Consider the following 22,615-nt stretch of genomic DNA (forward strand, 5'->3'; position numbering starts at 1 on the left):
ATAGAGTTAAAAGCAAGATTCGATGTTAGGCCCCGAACGTATAAGCTTATTTTACGGTGTTATATCATCTTACACGTGGACTTAACTTCTCATATAAATACAAGTTGGGAAACCAAAATATTACCTCTTCGAATCGAGACAATACGGGATTGTTTAATTCGCACAGGCTGAGAGAGGTAAGGGGTAAGTGGTTCGATTTAGCAGACGCCACTAAACGATGGCGACACAGTAGTCCTCACCATGTTTAAGACTAATTAAATGCCCATTATCATTGTAATAAGAGATCATTCATTTTCTTATTTATATTAAAGGTGTAATGGGCCTAGGATGTCCTCAAGTTGTTGTCTCAGTGGGATAGACTATAACTATTGGGTGAAAGAATTGGCGGATAGGTATAATGGTTAGATATTGAGTGGCGCTTCAGTGAGTTAGATAACGAAATGAAATAGAATTTTCCGAATTTCTCTGAACTGCAGACCGGTGACAGACAGACACATACATCCAGTGTAAATACCTCTCCGTGACGTCATCGTCACTCGAAGAGGTAAAAAGTCAAATCATGGACTTTGTTACGTTATATAAAACAACGCACTTGTTACTCGGAAAATCGATTAAGCTTACGTACGATTTAAATCTTTCGCCTAACTAAAGGCATTTCTTCGCTATTTATCTCGAGTTGAGAACTTCGGCGCATTCGGACTTAACCAGTCGCGACGATCTACTTTTAGCTAGTCCAGAGATGTCTTAATTTCTTGCAAAATGGAAGAAGTAACGGATAATTTGTACAACGTTACCATTCTAATACCAACGGTAAGACGTGTAATATCAATGGCAAATATGAATAATAGAAAGTAATAGGATCGAAGTAGAGTGGGATGGTTCTATGGGAAATAAATTTTGAGTCCAATCGTTTCATAACAACAAGTCCCCCCAACAAGTTATGGTGATGACCCCCTTAATTAAATTCAGTTTCTTACTTAAGTTTTCCAAACTGGTCCTGCAGACTATATAGCTACCCCTGAAAATAGTCCGATGGACGAGTTCCCCTTGCCTTAAGTTGGAATTTTAATTAAATCAAAATGGTCCAGTGAACTAATAAACTGGTTTTCGACTTGTAGACTTGACTTATTTGGAAGCCTGTTGGAGGGTTGGTGTAGCCTAAGCAGGATTAGAAATGAGCACTTTTTTTTCAGAACTGGTCCTCCAGACCTTTGTGTCTTGAATAATTAAACTACACCGATGGACCAGTCCCCTTACCATATATATTTAAGTTGGAATTATTAAAGTAGTCCTTAGGACCAGTGAGGCTCGGGGTTTGAATTAATAAAAATTTAATACCGTATATGTCGTATATATTGGTAATACAATAAAAGGTTTTCATTAAATTTCCCAGTTCATAGCTTACTTTCTGTTACTTGCATTTGCCATTGGTTTAATGATAAAACGTTCATAATGGATGAGCACTCATTTAAAATAACATAGGATGTGTACAACGACGTCGATAATCGTCACTCTTACACAAAATTGAATCAATTATCGGTGTATTTCTATGTTCTGAGTTACATAATTGACGAGAGATTAATACGGTATATAATTGATTTTTAAAAACTAATTTACGTTAATAATTAAATCAAATAATGCTTTTTTCAATCATGCGCGTAATAGACCACTTTTCTACGAACAAGATTACGCTCTTCAATACGAAAGTATCAGAGAATACTTACAATCAGGAGTAATAAATTTTAATTTACTTTGAAACTATAACGAAAATCCGTCAACGTCAACGTCTAGATTTAATAGCCTATAACACGATTGACGTTGGCATGCACGTTTTCCGGACATTTTCATAAACTTAACATAATTAAATAAATTTAATTTAATTTAATTGATTAAATGAAGGATCTTGACTTTCACTTGGCTTTATCGAGATTAAAAGTGACGGACAAGTACAGCTTTACATCGCCCCTCTATTCCACCAATTTCGTAATATTATCTTGCGAAAACACCAATAAAACGGATATCTTAAGTCTAACATTTAAAGGATTTTCTTCAGTCGTAAGATTTAATTTCTAATTAAATTAAGCTCAGTGTTACAAAAAGGCATAGCCCAGGTATTATCTATATGTGCATAAGAAAATAATATATAGCTGCCTATAAGTATGAAACTCTCCAATTAAGTCATGTAAACAGCATTTTCTTCCATTGAAATTTCCCATAATTACCCTTTTTGGAACACCGCGTATAAAATTTATACCAAGGAATTCTGGAATTTTCTTCGAGTAAAAAAACATTGAAACATTAAATTCCAATTCGTGTCTTTGTATTTTTAGCTTTGGATTTTCGTCGGTTTGGCTCTAATTGTTCTATTATCAATTCATTACTTAATTCACGTCACTTTCTCGAAGAAATATTACAAAACATTTTTCGATAAACTCTCTTTGCTACTTTCAACATTTTATAACATATTTTGTTACGGCATGGGACAAAGTAAGACTTCATAAACTAAACTGAGCTATTAAGGCCCGTTCAGACTAGAGGAAAATCAAAAGTTGATAGATAAAATCAAAAAGTTTCATTAACAGTTGACTGTAGCCGCCATGTAAAATGAGAAGCAAACGCGACCCCCTCCTCTCAACCACTACACGAACTAACCAATCAGAGATGAGGTTTTTTGAGGTAAAAGATTTATAGAAAATAGTGCTTTATGGTGGCGATTCAAACGTTGATCCAAGGATCTAGGGCTAGGATCTGCTACTTTCGGAGCCAATTCACGCATGCATGTACCCAGGTGCTAGGGTCGTAAAGGCAGATGGGGTCGGCACAATTCTGAGTGGTAAAGGAGGATTTCTCTTATTACACGGCTCCAGCACGCTTCAACGAAGTATACTTTCTGCTTTTAACTATGAAGTTTTGGTAACGTGTTATGGTTCCCGTGGGTCACCTCGTCACGTATATGGTGACCTTTGAGTCAAAACTTTTGAATACCAAAATTACAAATTCTGCTCATTCGATCAAGCGTTAGTCGGTCGTGATCGAGTGAGATATGACAAATGAAAAGGCGCTAAAAAATTTCAAACTAATTAAGCGACTAATATTTGAGACTAGTCTAGTCTGAATGGGCTTTCAACAATCAAAATAAATTGTTCCGTTTTCTTTATTAGCGCCGCAAGAATTTCCAATTTTCCATTCTAGCGCAATTTTAGTTTGCGTTTCATGTTTAGCTTTTCTGGTTTTAACGCGAGCTTACAGCGGAAATTTGAGATTATTACTTTTGGCTGATGTCAGTAACGCCATCAACACCATCGAAGACATCCTGGAAGAACCCGAATTGGTGCCCATTGTCAGGGATAGAGGCCCGGCGACCAATTTCATCATGGTACGTTTTAAACCTAAGAAATCCCCCTCCCCCAGGAGATGCTTTAATGGAACAGAAACCGGAAAACCTTTCCTGTCCATATGGACAAGAACACTAAATAGTCTTTAGCCTAACCGGCCAAAGTGAAATATCAGCATGATGTTGTTTTTTACAACTTTTAATATCAATAAAAATACTACTCTTATTAATGTTGGGGGATCTATAATAGAATGTTCGTTAACAGGTGAACCTCCACCGTTTCAAAATTGAAAAGAAACTCAGCAACTTCTGATAAACCTTAATTTCAATAGTGTTACAAATGTAACTATAACTTCTATGTCCGATATTGATCCAACAAGGGATGCACCCCCTAACACAAGTTACAACCATTGAAGGACTGTTTTACGGATAACCCCTTAATTCAATTAGTGCTTTGATTGTTAAGTTTCTTACTAACTTGTGTTATGGTTTGTACCAAATTACTGGGGACCAAATCGGTGTTCATAGAAGTTACAACATTTTCCACTCAGAATTTAGTTCCCAATCAACTTCTGTCCTGTAATTAGACCTTTTTAATTTTTGTAATCTATACCCCTATATTTTCAATGCAGGAACAATCAGCGTACAACCATCGCTACAAAGAACTATGGCGTCGTATTATTGATGGGCATGGCTTAACATCACCAAAGGTGTTTTCTACATCAATGGTGACTTTATTCAATAAAAGATCCGTTTTCATCACCAGTTTCATGACACTTTGGTCCAATTTACTGTACGGTCAAACCTCCAAATTTTTGGAAAGTACATTCCGACTTTACATTGGAAAGGAAGAACTTGATAGGGAATTCATGGCTTGTCGTGTAGGGAAAAATATTTCAAAGGTGGCCTTGGAATCCATCAACTTAAGGTAAGAGTGGCCGTTGGTCAAAAGGAATTATTGACGAACAACTCTGGGTGCTTCAACAACAAGACGGTCTTCCAAAAAGGGTGGGTATTTATAGGAGCGAAGTATAGTGGGACATGCGGTTCTATGACGAAAATGAAACTTCCGTGGCAGATTTTGCCGCCACAATAGGCACCCCCTAATGCAAGTTGCGATCGTTGGAGTTAGTTAATTAAATTAGTGCATTGTGTGTTTAGATTCTTACCATAAGTTCATTGTCACTGCATGGTTACTGAGAACTTGTCATGAAGTGACGTAGGACATAGATTCTCGTAAAGATTTAGGCTTTTTAACAAGGCATTAATTTTGCAGAATGACTCGATTTCACGAGACGAAACAATTCGACAGTTACTTTCTAAACAGCGGAAAGAATATGGAACAAATGTTTTACGACCCCGTGGAATCAGAGCCATGTGACCGCAAGATCAACATCATGTCGGTCGGATTGGTATTTGCCATTTTCGGCATCGGGGCAATAGTTTCCATCTCTACGCTCATTTTGGAGTTCATTTGGGCAGTGGCAAACAGGAAAAAGAATACAAGACAGAAATTAAAACGAATTAATCTTGCACCGAATCCTGATTAGCTATTTCAAATATTGCCAAAATATTGCCAGCGGTATTGGCAAAATATTGCCAGTAATATTGGAAAAATATTGCCAGCGGTATTGGCAAAATATTGCCAGCGGTATTGGCAAAATATTGCCAGCGGTATTGGCAAAATATTGCCAGCGGTATTGGCAAAATATTGCCAGCGGTATTGGCAAAATATTGCCAGTAATATTGGAAAAATATTGCCAGCGGTATTGGCAAAATATTGCCAGCGGTATTGGCAAAATATTGCCAGCGGTATTGGCAAAATATTGCCAGCGGTATTGGCAAAATATTGCCAGCGGTATTGGCAAAATATTGCCAGTAATATTGGAAAAATATTGCCAGCGGTATTGGCAAAATATTGCCAGTAATATTGGCAAAATATTGCCAGCGGTATTGGCAAAATATTGCCAGCGGTATTGGCAAAATATTGCCAGCGGTATTGGCAAAATATTGCCAGCGGTATTGGCAAAATATTGCCAGCGGTATTGGCAAAATATTGCCAGCGGTATTGGCAAAATATTGCCAGCGGTATTGGCAAAATATTGCCAGCGGTATTGGCAAAATATTGGCAGCGGTGTTGGCAAAATATTGGCAGTAATATTGGCAAAATATTGCCAGCGGTATTGGCAAAATATTGGCAGCGGTATTGGCAAAATATTGGCAGTAATATTGGCAAAATATTGCCAGTAATATTGGCAAAATATTGCCAGCGGTATTGGCAAAATATTGGCAGCGGTATTGGCAAAATATTGGCAGTAATATTGGCAAAATATTGCCAGTAATATTGGCAAAATATTGGCAGCGGTATTGGCAAAATATTGGCAGCGGTATTGGCAAAATATTGGCAGTAATATTGGCAAAATATTGGCAGTAATATTGGCAAAATATCGCAAAATATTGCCAGTAATATTGGCAAAATATTGCCAGCGGTATTGGCAAAATATTGGCAGTAATATTGGCAAAATATTGCCAGTAATATTGGCAAAATATTGCCAGTAATATTGGCAAAATATTGCCAGCGGTATTGGCAAAATATTGGCAGCGGTATTGGCAAAATATTGGCAGTAATATTGGCAAAATATTGGCAGTAATATTGGCAGTAATATTGGCAAAATATTGCCAGTAATATTGGCAAAATATTGCCAGTAATATTGGCAAAATATTGCCAGTAATATTGGCAAAAATTGGTCAATGATATTGACAAAAATGGGTCAAGAATAACCTGCTAAACCTCCCTACGATTTTGAATCCAAAAATCCTATATGAACCCTGCAGAACTGCTATTACAACACCCCTTATACAGAGAGAGAGAAGTCACAAGTGGCGCTCCCCTCGCCCATCCCATGTATAGTTTAATAGTATATCGATTTCGGGAGTAATCTTCCTTTCAATTTATTGATGATTAATCTTCCCCCCCCCCCTGACGCACTTAAAAGAGGAGTGGAGCATAAAATGGGAGAGAACACGATAAAAGAAGAGAGTGGGGCGCCGGGCCGCGTAATCGTAATCGTTGTTTGTCAAAAATAAAATCTCGTACACAGTTTTGAAGGCTTTTCAAATTCAAAACGCGGCCGTAAATATTAATCTCTATGGGATTCTAGAGTGGCTCGCACGATGCAGCCGCCGTTGGAAGATTTATGATAAATAAAAAATATATATAGTATATTCAAGACTTGGAGTGTTGGCTTGCCGCCGCCTAAACACGACCGACGATTATGATTGACTTGATAAGTTGAAGGCTATGGGCTCTTCTATTCACGTTTAGATATCTAGTATAGTATAAATGAAAGAGATATTCTGAATCTGAAAAGCCTAGCAGCGATCACCGCGTAAAAGGCAGACAAACCAAACTAACCGCCTATGGGGAAATTAAATTGGAAAACAAGACGGTAATACAGTATTAATCAAAGCCTTTTCATTCTTACTAAAGCTGGGTTCACACCAGGACAGTTTGGGCTTCCTCCTTTAGTGTTGTCAGCATTCAGTTAAGGCAAGTGAAAATAAACCTTAATACTAGTCTCGTCTCATCTCATCCCAGTAGAAATAACCTTGAAAAATAGTCTCATTGCACTTGAAATAACCCTGAAAAAGTCTCATCCCACTTGAAATAACCCTGAAAAAGTCTCATCCCTCTTGAAATAACCCTGAAAAAGTCTCATCCCACTTGAAATAACCCTGAAAAAGTCTCATCCCACTTGAAATAACCCTGAAAAAGTCTCATCCCACTTGAAATAACCCTGGAAACTAGAAACTAAGACTCTATCGTTACAGGACTACTTGTATTTGATAACATTTGATAACGTAACTGGCGCCAATTTTGCATTTACCCAAAAAAAAAACCTTTCAAAATATTAAATAAATTTGATAAATCAATCCTTTACACTATCTTTAATCACGTTTTCTAAATAAAAAAAAAACCTAATCACACTTCAATAACCCCCAAAAATAAACAACTTTTTAACCTAAATCAAAAACGACAGCCAGAACAACAACAACAACATCGTTTATAAAAACAGTATATTTCTAAAGAACGCTCATTTATGCGGACGCACCTAAAAGAGTGTAGTTGTTGTAAAGGCGCGCGCGCTGGTGGTAGAATCGATGCGGCCCAGGCATTAGTCTGTCGCGTTACTGGCGGTGAGCTTTGACGCTTAATACCTCGATCTGAGCAGACGTAATACTCTCGCCGCCGCGTGCGACACAAACCCAAGCGTCGTCTGCTTACAGACGACAACTACCGCCCCTAGACAATCGCGACCCAGGGTGAAAACAAGCCAATCATGTCGTCGGACCCGGAATATCTTTTAGGTGTCGATTTAGGAACGACTACTGTCAAAGTTTGTTTAATTGACGTCGCCAAAAAAAGCGTGGTAGATTCGTTGCCTCGTGAAACTAAGGCTTCGGTTCCCAGTGATTACGGTGCCACCGGAAGTGAACAGGACGTTCATAGGATATGTACGGCCTTACAATTTTGTCTATCAAGGTTTTCGAAGGACCAGTTGGCCAAAGTCGGGGGGATCGCGGTGTCCGGTCAAATGCACGGTTGCGTTTTATGGAAAAGCGGCGAAGGTTGGCAATTGAATAAACACGGCAGGTATGACGTCAATAAAACCAGCAACCTCTACACGTGGCAAGACGGAAGGTGCTCCCCGGAATTTTTGGCAACATTACCCAGGTTTGCCATCTCTCTTAACTACTCCTTTTTTATATAATAAATATTTTTAAAGGGATAATGAAGTGGGGGAAGAAAAAACCCGCACCAAGTTATTTTTAATTTATTAGGGTGATAACCCCATTTATAATAAATTTAAAATAAAGTTGTGATTTGACCCGGCTAAGTCTAACACCATTTTGCAAGAAATTTTGAAAATGGAAATTGCTTGCGACCAATCACTCGTTTCCACACTTGTTACTCGCTAATTCAGTTTTATTACTTCATTATCCCTTTAACAAGCATGGATATTATAACGCAATAGGGGATTAGAAAAGTGGCTGAGTTATTTCTTTGTTAAACGGTATGCACCAGGAAAGAAAAATAAGATTAGCGTTTTAGTATATTAAGGTCATCATTCAGAACTCACTATTTAAAGCTAAGCGTGCCTGGGAGGGGGGATGAGATGTATTTTCTCCCTTAAAAATCGCCGTGTTCGGGAAAGCGAAAGAAGTTTTTCTTCAATTGCCCGTCCTCTTACAGTTAAAATGTCCATGGATTTTCTTTTCTCAATTTCTGCTGATTACGAAGAGTTTCTATTTTTGTAAATTACAACATTTAAAAATGACATAACTAAGCGTAAGTTGGCAACAAACGAATTGCATTGTTTCACGAGTGTTGCCAAAAACTTGATTGATTCGCAATTCACGTTAGAGCACGGGTTACATATCGCCAAATAAAATTACCCAAGTGGCATACTTAATGTAGTTATTTTACTTATTTCAATCTATATTTGAATATAACGCGATGGGCTTAGTTTTGAAATGCAATTTTTGCATTTTTTTGTTAATATTTTAAAATGTCAGCTATTTTAAGATAAGCTCATTAAAAAGTATGTCTTTAAATAATAAATAGAACGTGCTAAAGGAGATAAAGAAATTTCCTTCCCCTCGGTTTCTTAACTTTAACTGCGCACGCGCTTCATGGTGGCCAGTAATTTATTATTAGAGCATCTAGCGCATCATTCAGGTTTAGAAATGAATGGAACAGAAAGAAACTCTACATGATTTTCAGTATGTAGATAGCGGTTGAATTGCACTGGCAACACGAGCGTTCGTACATTTACCTACACATGCATCTTCGAAACTCTAAATCAATAATTAAACCATAATTAAACCTCAATTAAATAAAGCTTAATATTAATTAATATATATCATTTTAGGTATTTATTATAACACCTTTAATAACAAAACTCGAAAAAAAATTAAAAATGAGCACCACCCATATAATATCATTTCAATAACCCGCAAACCCCTTAGTTCAAGTAAGGGTTTAAAACCATAAATAGTGCAATAGCGTTTTGAGATTTCGTCAGTCATAACCTTAATGCATTTTAAAACTGTCATATTCTAGAAAATTCCATATTGCATGGGGAAAAATACGGAAAATCTGAAAAACCCGTACTGTCCTTTAGATGAATCGTAGTTTTAAAACATAGATATTATAATTTAATAAAAAAAATTACATCTATATAAATCAAAGTCCTGACTGACTGACTGACTGATAATCAACGCCCAGCCCAAACCGCTTGCCCTAGAAGGCTAAAAATTTGCAGGAACGTTACTCATAAGTAGTAGGCGCGTACTAAGAAAGATTTTTTTTAATCCGCCGCCATCTTAATAAATGGCGCCCAGAAATGTAAAAAAATCTTCTCTATGCAACAAAGTCCGCGCGTTTCAACCTATTTCGCAAATATTTAGTATACTGGTTTCCTTTAACCTATAGACGGGCTGAATGGTCTTTTGGGTTCTATTTGTTGCCATCTTTTTAAATGGCGGCCAAAAACTTAAAAAACCCTTTTTTATGGAATAATGTAAGCGTGAAAAGTAATAAAAAATGCATGCCTATGGGCTGACGGGCAACGCCGAGTGCCTTCGCTCCTAGGGTGATACAAAAATATTAGTCGAATCAGTAAAATCTACCCATTCTTTATATCATTTTGATGGAAGTTCTTATTACACGCGAGCGACGCCGCGGGCAATAACAGCTAGTATATAATATATAAACAAAGAAATTTTCCATAGTTAAAATACAATACTTTTGATATCTATGCAATAAATTGCTGTTTGAGGGTAGCGAGAGAGAGATTTTCATATTGATCGAGGTTGAAATTAGAAATTCCGAGCGTGTCACCGTTCGTAACCCCTGTTAACAATGATTAATTAAAAGGGCTCCGATGCATGCATATTAAAATGACACACATATGATAGTACAACTACCCTAAGAGCAATATTATAAAACAAGGAGTAAAACGGCTAAACTTTACGGTTTAGCTCGCACATTCAAAATACAGTTTTTTCAATAAATATCTTTTATTCAAGGTTAATTATAGGATAATTTGTTAAAATTAAGGTGCGGAAATTAATTAAAATGTATATTTTCCATGTTTTTCTACATTTTACCCTTCATATTATAGGTTAGGTTAGGTTTGGTTTGGTTATATTTTGAGATATTTTATGGTATTTGTGGCTAGGAACTTAGGAAGAAGGAACTGGTCGGGTTTTTATGGTCATGAAAATATTGATTGATTAAAATAGTTTCCGCGACTTAAATGTAATTAATTAACATATAATTAACCTCCAAGAAATGATATTTATTGGAAAAACTGTATTTTGAATGTGCGAGCTAAACCGTAAAGTTTTTCCAGTAAAACATCGTAAATTCTGTTTACATTACGATTAAAAATTGTTTATCTTGAACTTAACTAAAAATAACCTGCAAATTTCAATAGATAGTGTGCAAAGGCGTGTTGCAAGTGCAGGCTGTGCAGCAATTCAACTGCGCTATCTGCAAAAACAGACTGAAAATCTTGTATACTAGTGATCATTCAGTTTCAATGCTCTAATAACAAATTACTGTCACTTTTTATGGTTTTAAACCCTTACTTTGAACTAAGAGGTTTTACGGGTTATTGAAATGATACTAAAAGGGTGGTGCAGTTGTACATTTTTGATTTTTTCGAGTTTTTGCGGTTTCAGGTGTTATTTCAATTTTCAGTGCAATTGCGAGTGAAATTCAACAGATATCGGTGATATTAAAACCGATAAAACTACCAGTCAAACAACAGTACCGTTTTGCTTAAAGGGACAATGAAATTATAAGACAATACTAATTTTTTAAGCTATTTATATTGATAAAATAACATCAAAATCATTAAGCAAACTTGATTTCCAAAACATTTAGGTTAATTCAACATAATTTAATTCAAAGTTTCAAAAGATGACTTAAAGGGAGGGTGAAAAGGAAAATCAAGTGATTTTTTATCGATTCTTCTAGAAATTATAACACCATTCTGCATAGAGAAACATTTAGGAAATACCTCCGAATGATTTAAAATTAGAATTAGGTTCAGATTTTAAGGATAATAAGAACTTTGTGGTCCATATTTAAAATTATCCTTAAAATCTAAACCTAATTTGAATTTTAAAACCATTCGGATGTTTCACTATGCAGATTGGTCTTATAATTAGTAGAATAATAGATATAAAAAAATCACTTTACTTTCCACTTCACCCTCCCTTTAAGTTAACACTTTTTTTAATAAAACAAAGTGGTCAATTAACGACTGCCCTTTATTCCGCGTTTAAAAGCAAGCTCGCCATTTGCTTCAAGTTTCCCGTCGTTGATTGTTTCATTCTCCCTTTAAACCCATACATACCCTTCTACATTTCATCTTTTATTTAATATATTTTGACTTTCTTGACCTATTGACCTCTGTAATAATTATTATTCTTATTATTATTTTGCAGACCACAATCGCATTTACGTTTGAGTACCGGTTACGGTTGCGCCACTTTATTATGGCTAGTACAAAACCGTCCCAATATGAAGTCAAACTTCGACCGGGCGGGGACCGTACAGGACTTGGTCGTGGCTATGTTATGCGACTTGGATCGACCAATCATGTCAGTTCAAAACGCCGCCAGTTGGGGATACTACGATACCGTTAAAAAGTCCTGGAACGCCGACTCGTAAGACATTATAAGCTTCTTATTTCCTTCGTTCCTTCGTCTATTTCAAAATGTTTTTCCAAGAAGTAGGCCTATTCAGTCTTAGTTATTTGCCTTATAAACATTCTTTAACTTTCAACAACCCCGCGCACCGAGGGCCAAGGGGGTTTTGGCAAAGGGGAGTTATGTCATTAATAACTAATGTAAAGTAATGTAATTTTTAATAAGTGTGACACTAGAGTTTTTGAAAAAATAGGAAGATGTCTGTAACCGAGGTAATTTCCAACTGAGCAGTCTCTACGTGTTTATTAAAAGCGTAGGCATTTAACGATGGACTTCATTGTCACTATTGTATTTAATTTAGGGTATTTTTAATTATAATATTTAATCAAGCGTAATTTTTCAATTAGGATTTATAATTAAGGGTATTTTTAGTTATGGTATTTAATCAAGGGTAATTTTTCAATTAGGATGTATACTTAAGGGTATTTAATTTAGGGTATTTTTAGTTATGGTATTTAATCAAGGGTAATTTTTCAATTAGGATTTATAATTCTGGGTATTTAATTTAGTGTATTTATGAGAGGTGATTTTATTTTAATTAAGGGTATTTAATTAAGTGTATTTATGAGAGGTGATTTTATTTTAATTAAGGGTATTTAATTAAGTGTATTTATGAGAGGTGATTTTATTTTAATTAAGGGTATTTAATTAAGTGTATTTATGAGAGGTGATTTTATTTTAATTAAGGGTATTTAATTAAGTGTATTTATGAAAAGTGATTTTTCTTCAATTAAGGGTATTTTTAATTATGGTATTTACAATTTGATTTATAATTAAGGGTATTTAATTAAGTGTATTTATGCGAGGTGATTTTTTTCAATTAAGGGTATTTAATTAGGGGGATTTTTAAATTAAGGTATTGTATGTCTTAGATTAATGTCTTTAGATATGCCCCAAACGATTGATTTGAAAATGTTTTCCCAGAGTATAAAATTTGTCTTACTTATTTCGTAAGTTGGAAGTTAGCCAACGTTACGCTGCTAGAAAATAATTTCGAAAGAGATCAAAGCTTCGGGATCATTTAATTTAATGCCAATTTGATAAAAAGATAATTTGCATAAAAATAGCCCTGGCAATCTTCTAATTTAAAATATGATATGGTTTTATCGAAGCATTTATTGGAGCGAAATACAGTGGGATGTTTCTATGGGAAATTCTATGCCAATGAAATCATCTCTGCTCTTTGGGAAATCAATTTTGAGTCGAAAATGTTCTATACTTCTATCTCTTCATTTTGCCACAAGGGACACTGTTTTCTAATTACGATTTTAAAAGTGTTTTAATTAAATTAGAAATCATTGTCTGCTCAGTTTCTTAATTAAATTTAAGGGGTCATAAAATGTCATAGAACATTTTCGACTCAAAATAACTTAAAGAACATCCTCCATAGTTAATGGCAGACTTATCAGCATAGACTTATAGCAAAAACAAAAAATATTCCATTAGCCAGCGAGAAGTTTTCTAAATTTTAATAAAATTAATAAACAGTTTCCGCGGTTAACGTACTTTCCGTGTTTTGGGTTGTAAACTCGTGTTAATCAGGGATAATCTAAAAGAAAACTTTCCATTCAAACTTATTTTACACTCAAAACCTATTACGCTTAGTAACTCGAGTTTGTTGACTGTTGTCGTTCTTCAAGTGTAGATACTCCGCTTCTCCATGGAATTTTTTTAGCGACCCCACCAATTTCTCCTGAAACCATTCTATTTTTATCTTTGAAAGATTGAATGAAGACTCTTAATTCGTAGACACACGAGTATGTGGCATTTAAATTAACGCTATACTATTTTAGTTAGTGTCTAAGATGGATTTACCGTTCGCGTTGACGTCACAAACGTGCGTTCAACCGCAAGTACCGGTTATGTCATCGGTTATTCTTTCTGAACGCACCCAAAACGTCACTAAATTTCGTTTTAAATTTTGATATTATTCCCATAATCCATGAAATTTGTTTTGTTTTCTTATAATACGAAATTTAATTTCTTAAAGTTGTATCAGGGATGGATTTAATTTAAGGAGTAGGAATGGAGAACAGGGTAATCTGGGCGCGCGTCAAAGTCAACGACCCCCCTTCCACGGGACGGAGGGGGGTATGAAAAAAGAGGCGGGAGGGTCATAGCGACAGAGGTAAAAACAGGACTTACGTATTTTTCGCCGCCGTCCCCGTCAGCAACGTCTTCAAAACGTTGTTACATGTTGGAGGGAGGGCTCTATACTGGGCTATGAGTAGGAGGGACTGAAGTAAATACTAACCGTTAGACTCCATTCCTACTTCTAAAATTAAATCTATCCCTGACAAAATATAATTTCTTAAAGTTGTATTAAGAATTGCATATTTTCGTTAGTGTCTTTACCCTCGCGTCCTTTCAATATTACGGGCGTGTTTGTGAGAGTTATGGGTTTTCATTCAGTTTACAGGAAGCCGGTATTCCTTCCGAGTGGTTACCGGATGTAATTGCGGTGGGTCAAGTGGCGGGTCGAACGAAGACTAGTTGGTACGGTGTACCGGAAGGTGTCCCGGTTTACGTGGCCCTCGGTGATCTCCAATGTTCTGTTTATTCAACGTTGGAAAAAGACCATGACGCTGGTCTGTCAGCAAGTAATTGTGTGGAGTCAATTGCATGTGACTCGTTTTCATAACTACCTTTTTATAACACCAGGGTTTGCCACGTCAATTTTAACTAAATAATTTTCAAATTGAAATTTCAGGATACTAGGTTATTTCCCTAAATATTTATAGTGTCAAACATAACCTATAGTTGTCAATGTTAATATTTCATTTTTTAAAGGAACTGTAACGAAGGTATCTGTGGGTGGGTAAAGATTATTTGAAATACGTCACAGGCACCACGTGATGCCAAGATACAAAGACTCCACATAGAGTGGCACCTAGTCCTTGTTTCTTTGAGAGATTGAGCTGCAGCTAGCCAATCCTCAAAAGTACTAATTTTCGAAATGAAACTAAGTTTCTTTGAACCACGCCTTTTCTCGGTCACGTGGTGGCTATAACGTATTTCAAATAATTTTGCCCACCCCTCTGATGCCTTCATTGAAGTCCCTTTAAAGGGACTGATCCATAGCTAGAACGTGTGTTTAACGTTTGCAATTTTAAGTAACGTCCATGAATAGAAAATTTTCCCAAACTAAATGCATCTAATTCCCTGACTTAGTTTTACAAAATTCTTAAAAACCCTGGACCTTCTTTGTTAAACCTTAAAGGGATGTACGACGCGTTATGTAGGGGGCGTGTCAGGAACTATATATTAAAGTAGTAGTGATTGGGCAATGTCACGTGACTTTAAAAGCGTGGAACGACTCGGTCGGCGGACTGACTGAACGGTAATGGCGATGCCCATTGAAGCATGCCCAGTAGAGCTCTATTTGATATAGGCCACGCCCCTCACCTAACACTCTGTGCATTCCTTTAAATTCCCTGACCCGTGGCAACCCAATACTTCAAAATTTTAAAGTTTAAATTAAGCTCATTAATTGTTTTGACAATTAATTTTTCAGCCGTCAATATCAGCACTTCGGCTCAAATTTCTTTCGTGATGCCGGAAGGTTTCGTTCCGCCGGATGACTTCGACCCTAATTCCCCCATAGAATATTTCCCCTATTTCAAAGGTCGCTACATGGCAGTAGCCGCTTCGCTCAACGGTGGAAACGTCCTAGCCGCTTTTGTCAAAATGCTTCAACAATGGACGCACGAACTTGGTAAGTTGTGGGTTACTAATACTAGGACATGGTTCTATGGGAAATCATCAATTTTGAGAATCGAAAATGTTCTTCTATACTTCTATGACCAGCCCATTTTGAATGTCCCATGGAAGTCCACCCCCTAACACAATTAAGTTACGATCATTGGAGTCTTAAGGGTTTTATGGTTGACCCCTTTTATTAAATTATTAAGATATGTACCATCCATAAGTTTTTGTTAATCTCTGGTTACAAACTGGAGCTTGTAATTTTGAAGTGAGTGAGGTAGGTCATAGATTCGAGGAGGTAAAGTGAGGGAGGCCTGGTCAGGCGCTGCTGTCAAAGGGGGCTTAGTGATGCAGACTAAATAGGACCTAGATATGGAAGTCCTGCAAAATTAACCACCACCGAGTGTAGTTAGAACTTCAATTGACTCGCTTCCGTCGTTCTCCTTCTCGAACTAGCTCGAGCTGTAAGCCTCTCAGTAGCATCATACTTATAGGGAACATATCACTTATAAACTTATGGTTAAAGGGTTATCCGTAAAACACTATACAAAATGTTCAGGACTTGTATTTTGCCGGGAAAAATGTTGAAGAAACTACATTTTCAACTCAAAATTGATGATTTCCCATAGAACCATCCCACTGAACTTCGCTCTTATAACTCCTATCCCTTTTTGTATAAACACTATGTTTAATTCTTAATTGAAAATTTCATTCATTAACCAAATATTTTCTATTTAAATTTAAGGTCTGGGAGTTCCGGAATCTAATATATGGGATCGCATTGTAACATTGGCCAGTGACGAATCAGCCAATGGTAACGAAAATAGTGACTTAATGGAAATTATACCAACTTTATACGGCGAAAGACATTTGCCCGATCAACGTGCTAGTGCCAATCAAATTGGAAAATCATCTTTGTCTTTAGGAAAAGTTTTCAGGTAAAAATGTGATAAGTCTGAGATAAATTAAGGGCGATTTTGAGTGGAACCAAGAAGTGATATTTGGTTTATTAGGGAGAAGGTATAACATGCCTAAGTATTGGCGGGCGCCATAGTCCCAGTCCCCCCTTTCAAAATACAAGGGGGGACGTAAAAGGAGGCCGGGGGCTATTTCGCCTCTCCTCAGTTGGAAAATATGACTGTAATTTCCGTCACTGGCGTCGCGCTGACGTGCACGAGTTTTCAAAGAACCAATGAGATACTGGCTGGTTGTAATTTAGAGGCGAGGGGGGGATTAACAGTCCGGACAGGGTACGTTTGGACTGGAGATAAAGAGCTGGAAATGTGCAGGCGAATTTATACCTACTCCCTAATAAACTAGATCTCACTTCTTGGTGCAACATAATTGTCTATGACATCTTGCCACACCATAAGTTTATAAGATATGTTACGTGATAAGTATAACACTTCCTATACAAGTTCGTAATGCTACTAAGAGGCTTACAGCTCGAGCTAGTTCGAGGGGGAACGACGGAAGCGAGAATTGAAGTCCTACACTCGGTGGTGGTTAATTTTGCAGGACTTCCATCTAGGTCCTATTTAGTCTGAACTTAGTAAGCCCCCTTTGACAGCAGCGCCTCACCAGGCCTCCCTCGCTTTACCCCGAATCTATGACCTACCTCACTCACTCACTTCAAAATTACAAGCTCCAGTTTCTAAGTTACCAGAGATTAACAAACTTATGGAATGAACATTTCTTATTAACTTATTATAGCCTAGTACCAAAATAATTTAAACAAACAAACCCGATTAAAATGTTTGATTAATTAATTAATTTGTTGGCAATTTCAGGTCAATTTGCAAAGGCGTTATGAGTAATCTATACACGATGATGCCAAAAGAAACCTTACTGGCCAATGGTGTCGAACGAATTGTCGGTTCGGGAGCGGCATTGGTCCGAAACTCGGTGTTGAGAGACGAATTAGAGAGATTTTATTCGTTACCGGTTTCGTACGGAGCTCAAAGCGACGCCGCCGTTGGGGCAGCTATGTCCGTTTTACAATAATAAAATAATAACTCCTAGACACTTAATTAAAAGGACAAGTTCAGCTTACCTTAAAATATAATCCGAATTAAATATTAAAATTAAAATAAATAAATAGTCTCTTATTACAAATGATAATTAGTACATTTAATTAGCTGCGCCATCCGCCATTACTTTAGTGGCGTCTGCTAAATAGAGCCACTTACACTTACGGGATTGGTTGAATTCTCACAGGCTAAGAGAGGTAAGGGGTTCGGTTTAGTGGCGTCTGCTAAACCGAACCACTTACCCTAAACGTGATTGGTTGAATTCTCACAGGCTAAGGGGTTCGGTTTAGCAGACGATACTAAACCAATGACGTGTGGCGAGGCGAGACAGTAGTCCTTGATTATTTTCAAGACTAATTAAATTTACTAATTATCATATTGTTATAAGAAACGATTTATTTATTTCAATTTTAATATTTAATTCCTTTTATAATTTGAAAAAGCAGCCGTTATTTTAAATCAAGGTATAATCACTTATGTTACCTGAACTTTTCATCTCCCAACTTTAAAAAAATAGAAAACATTATCGAATCGAATTATCAAATTTCCCATCCCAATTTAACGAAGTTTATAATGCGTAATTAGACTTAGGTCAGACCAAGCAAGCTCCTTAGACCACTAGCCTAGTTTAGCAAAAGAAACCGAAACTGAAACCAAAACCATGTATCGCAACAATTTACCTTAAGGGTTTTTCGTTTATAAACGACCCCTTCTCTCGCTGCTGTCCATTGATTGAATAATTATTTTATTTTAATCAATGGGACAAAAATATTATACAAAAAAACATAATAAAATAAATATATGAATTATACCTACCTACTCGATTTTACTATATTAATCATTGTTACCTTTTAAAACTATATAAATTGTATTTTAAACTACCTTTTATCATTAAAGTTCAATTTAATGCCTATTTTTATTTAATTTATTGATACGATTTTCGTACAAATTCGGGGAAATAAATTGTCTTTTATAGTTTTTTAGTAAATTTAATGAAAACTAAGAGAAATTTATAATTAATTAGTAAAATTCAGGGAAAACTCGAGCTAACTTAAAAAAGTTTTAGTAAAATTCAGGGAAAACTCGAACTAACTTAAAAACGTTTTAGTAAAATTCAGGGAAAACTCGAGCTAACTTAAAAAAAGGTTTTAGTAAAATTCAGGGAAAACTCGAACTAACTTAAAAACGTTTTAGTAAAATTCAGGGAAAACTCGAACTAACTTAAAAACGTTTTAGTAAAATTCAGGGAAAACTTGAACTAACTTAAAAACGTTTTAGTAAAATTCAGGGAAAACTCTAACTTAAATTTTATTTTAGTAATATTCAGGGAAAACTCGAACCAACTTAATTTTTTTTAGTAATATTCAGGGAAAACTCGAACCAACTTAATTTTTTTTAGTAAAATTCAGGGAAAACTCGAACCAACTTAATTTTTCTTAGTAAAATTCAGGGAAAACTCGAACTAACTTAATTTTTTTTTAGTAAAATTCAGGGAAAACTCGAACTTAAAAATCTATTAGTAAAATTCGGGGAAAACTCGAACTAACTTATTTTAGTAAAATTCAGGGAAAACACTCAAAAAATTTTAATATTTAATCTGTGAGGCTCGAGTACGTTTGCCTTGAAGGGTTGCTCTAACTAAAAATAACTAATACCGTAGTTATTACTTCCAAAAAACGGACCTTCACCGTCCTGGACATGTCAGGGAAATACTGGGGGGGGGGGTGAACCTGGAAATATCAGGGAAATCGAACTCCCTATGGCGTCATATTGAAATACATGAAGTAAGTTTAAACCTGGACAGTATATGGTAGGTGACAGTTCTCATTTACTTTCCTGACCTCATCAATGTAATGTGACATTGTATTTGTATGAAAACTATAGCTTCTATTTTTAAAACAGACGGGGCGTGACGTCCTTTACGACACTACCTAAACGCCCACAGAGGATTCTGGGAGGATTTCCGTAGGTGGGGTAAACAGAGACAAAGTTACCACTCCATCCCTATCTCCTTCAAGCTTGATTTTAACCCATATTATAAACCTAACATTACTTAAAGGGTATGAGAAGCTTCGTTTGAAAAATCTCTGATTTATATAACAAAAGATAGAACTAATTACTGTGAATTCAAAAATATCAAGCTTTTAATTCTCCGATTTCTAGTTATTTGGCAATATGCATTTGAAAATGCTTCATATGAAATTATTTAAAATCCACTTTTTAAGAAAGGCTACAACGTTTTCTTGTTTATGACGTCACGCACGCGAGATGGTGAAACTCTCTCCGCTATCAAAGCATGGACAGAGCTCGAGACGCGTATAGCTCGCGCTCGCGCGTATAGGTTTACCCGTGTGATGTCATAAACCAACCGAACAAGCTGACAAGACAAAATTATTTATATATCGAAACTGAGTTTTCGTGATTTTCCAATGGATTTTAAAAATAGAAACTTTGGTTTAATTATATTAAAAACTTGATATTTTAAAAGTAGAGACTTGAAAGTCTAACATAATACCACTTTCGTGGTAAAATATGATATGAAATTGTAAATTCCCATACCCTTTAATCACTACTTCTACGTCACAATTGACGTCATTCGGGTGTTTATAATTTTCAATATCACTATAGGTAGTATTAATATTTTTAATACTCCTCGTCTAATGTCAAATTTAATTCGTGAATGAAATAATGTACACACAGAGAAATGTGACGTGTTTGTCCGACGTATTTAAGGAAATATTCGTTCATATTGTAACAATGAAGACAAAGGTATTTCCAACGTATTAATATATCCGATAAGAGGTACCTTCGCGCGTATTACTTCAATTAGCTCGAACGCAATATCATTACTAGTCTGGGGGCGTTATTTGAGTAACTGATGACAGGAGAGTAAGTCTCGGCAAAGCAAACGTACGGACGGTGAAATTCGTCAAATTGAATTTCTTCTTTTCTCCATTCCTGGAAACTAAGTTCTAACTCTATCAGATGCAGTTTCTCCGCATCATACAGTCAGTACTACAGCAAGAAGTTATATCTAGTTTATTAGGGAGAAGGTATAAATTCGTCTGCACATTTCTAGCTTTATCTCCAGTCCAAACGTAGCCTGTCCGGAGTTAATCCCCGCCGCCTCTAAATTACAACCAGCCAGCATCTCATTGGTTCTTGAAAACTCGTGCACGTCAGCGTGGCGCCACCAATGACGAAAATTACTTGTATTTTCCGACTGAGGAGAGTGTAGCGAAATAGCCAGGCCTCCTTTTAAGTCCCCCCCCCTTGTATTTTGAAAGGGGGGCTGCAGGGACTATGGGGCGCGAATACTTAGGCATCTTATACCTTCTCCCTAGTAAACTTGATATAACGTCTTGGTATTACCAAAGCGGATTATATATAACACCGGAAGTACATAATACTTCTCTTCGAGAGAAGTATACCACAAATCCATCAAGTCTCGATTCAAATGCTTTAGAAGACACAACTCCAAATTAAGGTTAGGAGTGTGGAGCACTCATGTAAGCCAATCTCTTGGGCGACAATGTTTAAGGTAATACCCTACCCTGTAGGTGCCAACAAAATGGTCTGAGGTGCCAACTGCCCCGTTTCCGCCTAGTGACATGACCCCACCTCCCATGCAAGTAAACCTAATTACTTCCCCTAATTTATCACGTCATGATAGCTGACTAATCAGGTATCATGCCGAGGACCTTCATAGGGACCCAATGTGTATCGAAACCCTTAATAATAAAGTGTATAACTCCAGTGGTTAAAAACATTATCCTTAACCCTAAGGGACCATGTCTGCGACTTAAGCAATAACTTCGTTGTACGTTTGGCGCGGTCAACTCATTAATTTTCCGAGAACTAGGTAGGTAGCACGGAAATTTGCAATTTAGTAACAGAAAGAATACATACAGCTAATTGGAATAATTTCGAAGCCGTTTTTCACTCAACGTATCTAGGCGGATTTCGTGGGAAGAGCTAGCTAGGACTAATCATTATATATGACGAAATTTACCACGCGAATAATCAACCTTGACCGTTGCTACCAAGTACCAACCAATGAAATCATAGTTTGAAAGACGCCAACAGAATTATGAGGCGTGGCGATACCAAGTTCTCAAGCCCCGCCCACAAAACGAACATAGACATTAACGTTGGTGATATGGAGGCACAATGATTCCAATTAGCTATATGCATTCCTGGAAGCGGCTATAACCCGCAGGAGACCATGGAGTATGCCGAATACGTACGTTTTCTTGTGTCGGCTCATTGATGATCTGATGTAGCCTCACGTACGGAATGATTTTGATAGAATTAATACATCAGGGACTCCAATTCAAATATAAATAACTCATTTCCACGATTCGTTAAGCGGAACATATCAAACCGAGGGGAAAGTCACCCGGAGTAATTCGCTATACGTTCCTTTGAAGTGTGACTTTATCACGCGGTAATAATACAACTCCAAAGGAACAACTAGCTACGTTACCGCGTATGCTCTTCCAAAGCGTCTACAGTTTATTTTTGTCACGGAGATGAACGCGGTAAGATAGATCTATGGAAGCACGGAGGAAGTAGAGTCAAAATGAGGAGGGGAAGGCATCTTGAACGGCCCAGTAACGGACCCTTTCGATTTAACTAAGGAAAGACAAGGGGGTAAAACGTTTCCTTCCATATCGCTTTTTGGCTCCTGCGCTGTAGTCATTTTGTGCCATGAGAGTGCGCCGGTGGAGACGGATGACAATGTATCAACCCCTTCTATGTC

The 22,615-nt window shown here is 36.7% G+C and overlaps 3 protein-coding genes across 4 annotated transcripts in view; 2 read left to right on the top strand and 1 right to left on the bottom strand.

The window, feature by feature from the left end:
- Positions 1-22,615, bottom strand: part of LOC149709471 (palmitoyltransferase ZDHHC6-like) — a 60,813-nt gene that overhangs the window by 28,465 nt on the left and 9,733 nt on the right. The window lies entirely within an intron of this gene.
- LOC149709476 (uncharacterized) lies at positions 754-3,135 on the top strand. The gene is made up of 5 exons (XM_089863645.1): positions 754-810; positions 1,483-1,586; positions 1,666-1,732; positions 1,900-2,055; positions 2,331-3,135. The coding sequence occupies exons 1-5, from the start codon at positions 760-762 to the stop codon at positions 2,499-2,501; spliced, it is 549 nt and encodes a 182-aa protein (XP_089719771.1). The 5' UTR covers positions 754-759; the 3' UTR covers positions 2,502-3,135.
- LOC149709477 (sedoheptulokinase-like) lies at positions 7,501-18,737 on the top strand. Of its 2 annotated transcripts, none has more exons than XM_089864842.1 (6): positions 7,501-8,069; positions 11,855-12,076; positions 14,531-14,706; positions 15,633-15,833; positions 16,569-16,761; positions 17,614-18,737. In XM_089864842.1, exons 1-6 carry the CDS (start codon positions 7,675-7,677, stop codon positions 17,825-17,827), a joined length of 1,401 nt encoding a protein of 466 aa, XP_089720968.1. In that variant the 5' UTR covers positions 7,501-7,674; the 3' UTR covers positions 17,828-18,737. The 2 variants fall into 2 exon arrangements, with proteins under 2 accessions (XP_089720968.1, XP_089720967.1); XM_089864841.1 differs by having other exon boundaries at positions 7,502-8,069; positions 14,531-14,718; positions 17,614-18,736.

The sequence above is a fragment of the Phalangium opilio genome, unplaced genomic scaffold (assembly GCF_054372755.1).
Source record: "Phalangium opilio isolate 3A_F unplaced genomic scaffold, DU_Popi_V2 ptg000013l_1, whole genome shotgun sequence".
Classification (NCBI taxonomy): Eukaryota; Metazoa; Arthropoda; class Arachnida; order Opiliones; family Phalangiidae; genus Phalangium; species Phalangium opilio.

What these genes read in the sequence shown, in the direction of transcription:
- LOC149709476 (XM_089863645.1), top strand. Translation starts at nt 760, where the DNA reads ATGGAAGAAGTAACGGATAATTTGTACAACGTTACCATTCTAATACCA. An exon ending in TTACCATTCTAATACCAACG is followed by an intron (nt 811 to 1,482) that starts GTAAGACGTGTA and finishes AAAATAACATAG; the next exon opens with GATGTGTACAACGACGTCGA. An exon ending in GAGAATACTTACAATCAGGA is followed by an intron (nt 1,733 to 1,899) that starts GTAATAAATTTT and finishes GATTAAATGAAG; the next exon opens with GATCTTGACTTTCACTTGGC.
- LOC149709477 (XM_089864841.1), top strand. Translation starts at nt 7,675, where the DNA reads ATGTCGTCGGACCCGGAATATCTTTTAGGTGTCGATTTAGGAACGACT. An exon ending in TGACGCTGGTCTGTCAGCAA is followed by an intron (nt 14,719 to 15,632) that starts GTAATTGTGTGG and finishes TTAATTTTTCAG; the next exon opens with CCGTCAATATCAGCACTTCG. An exon ending in ACAATGGACGCACGAACTTG is followed by an intron (nt 15,834 to 16,568) that starts GTAAGTTGTGGG and finishes TTTAAATTTAAG; the next exon opens with GTCTGGGAGTTCCGGAATCT.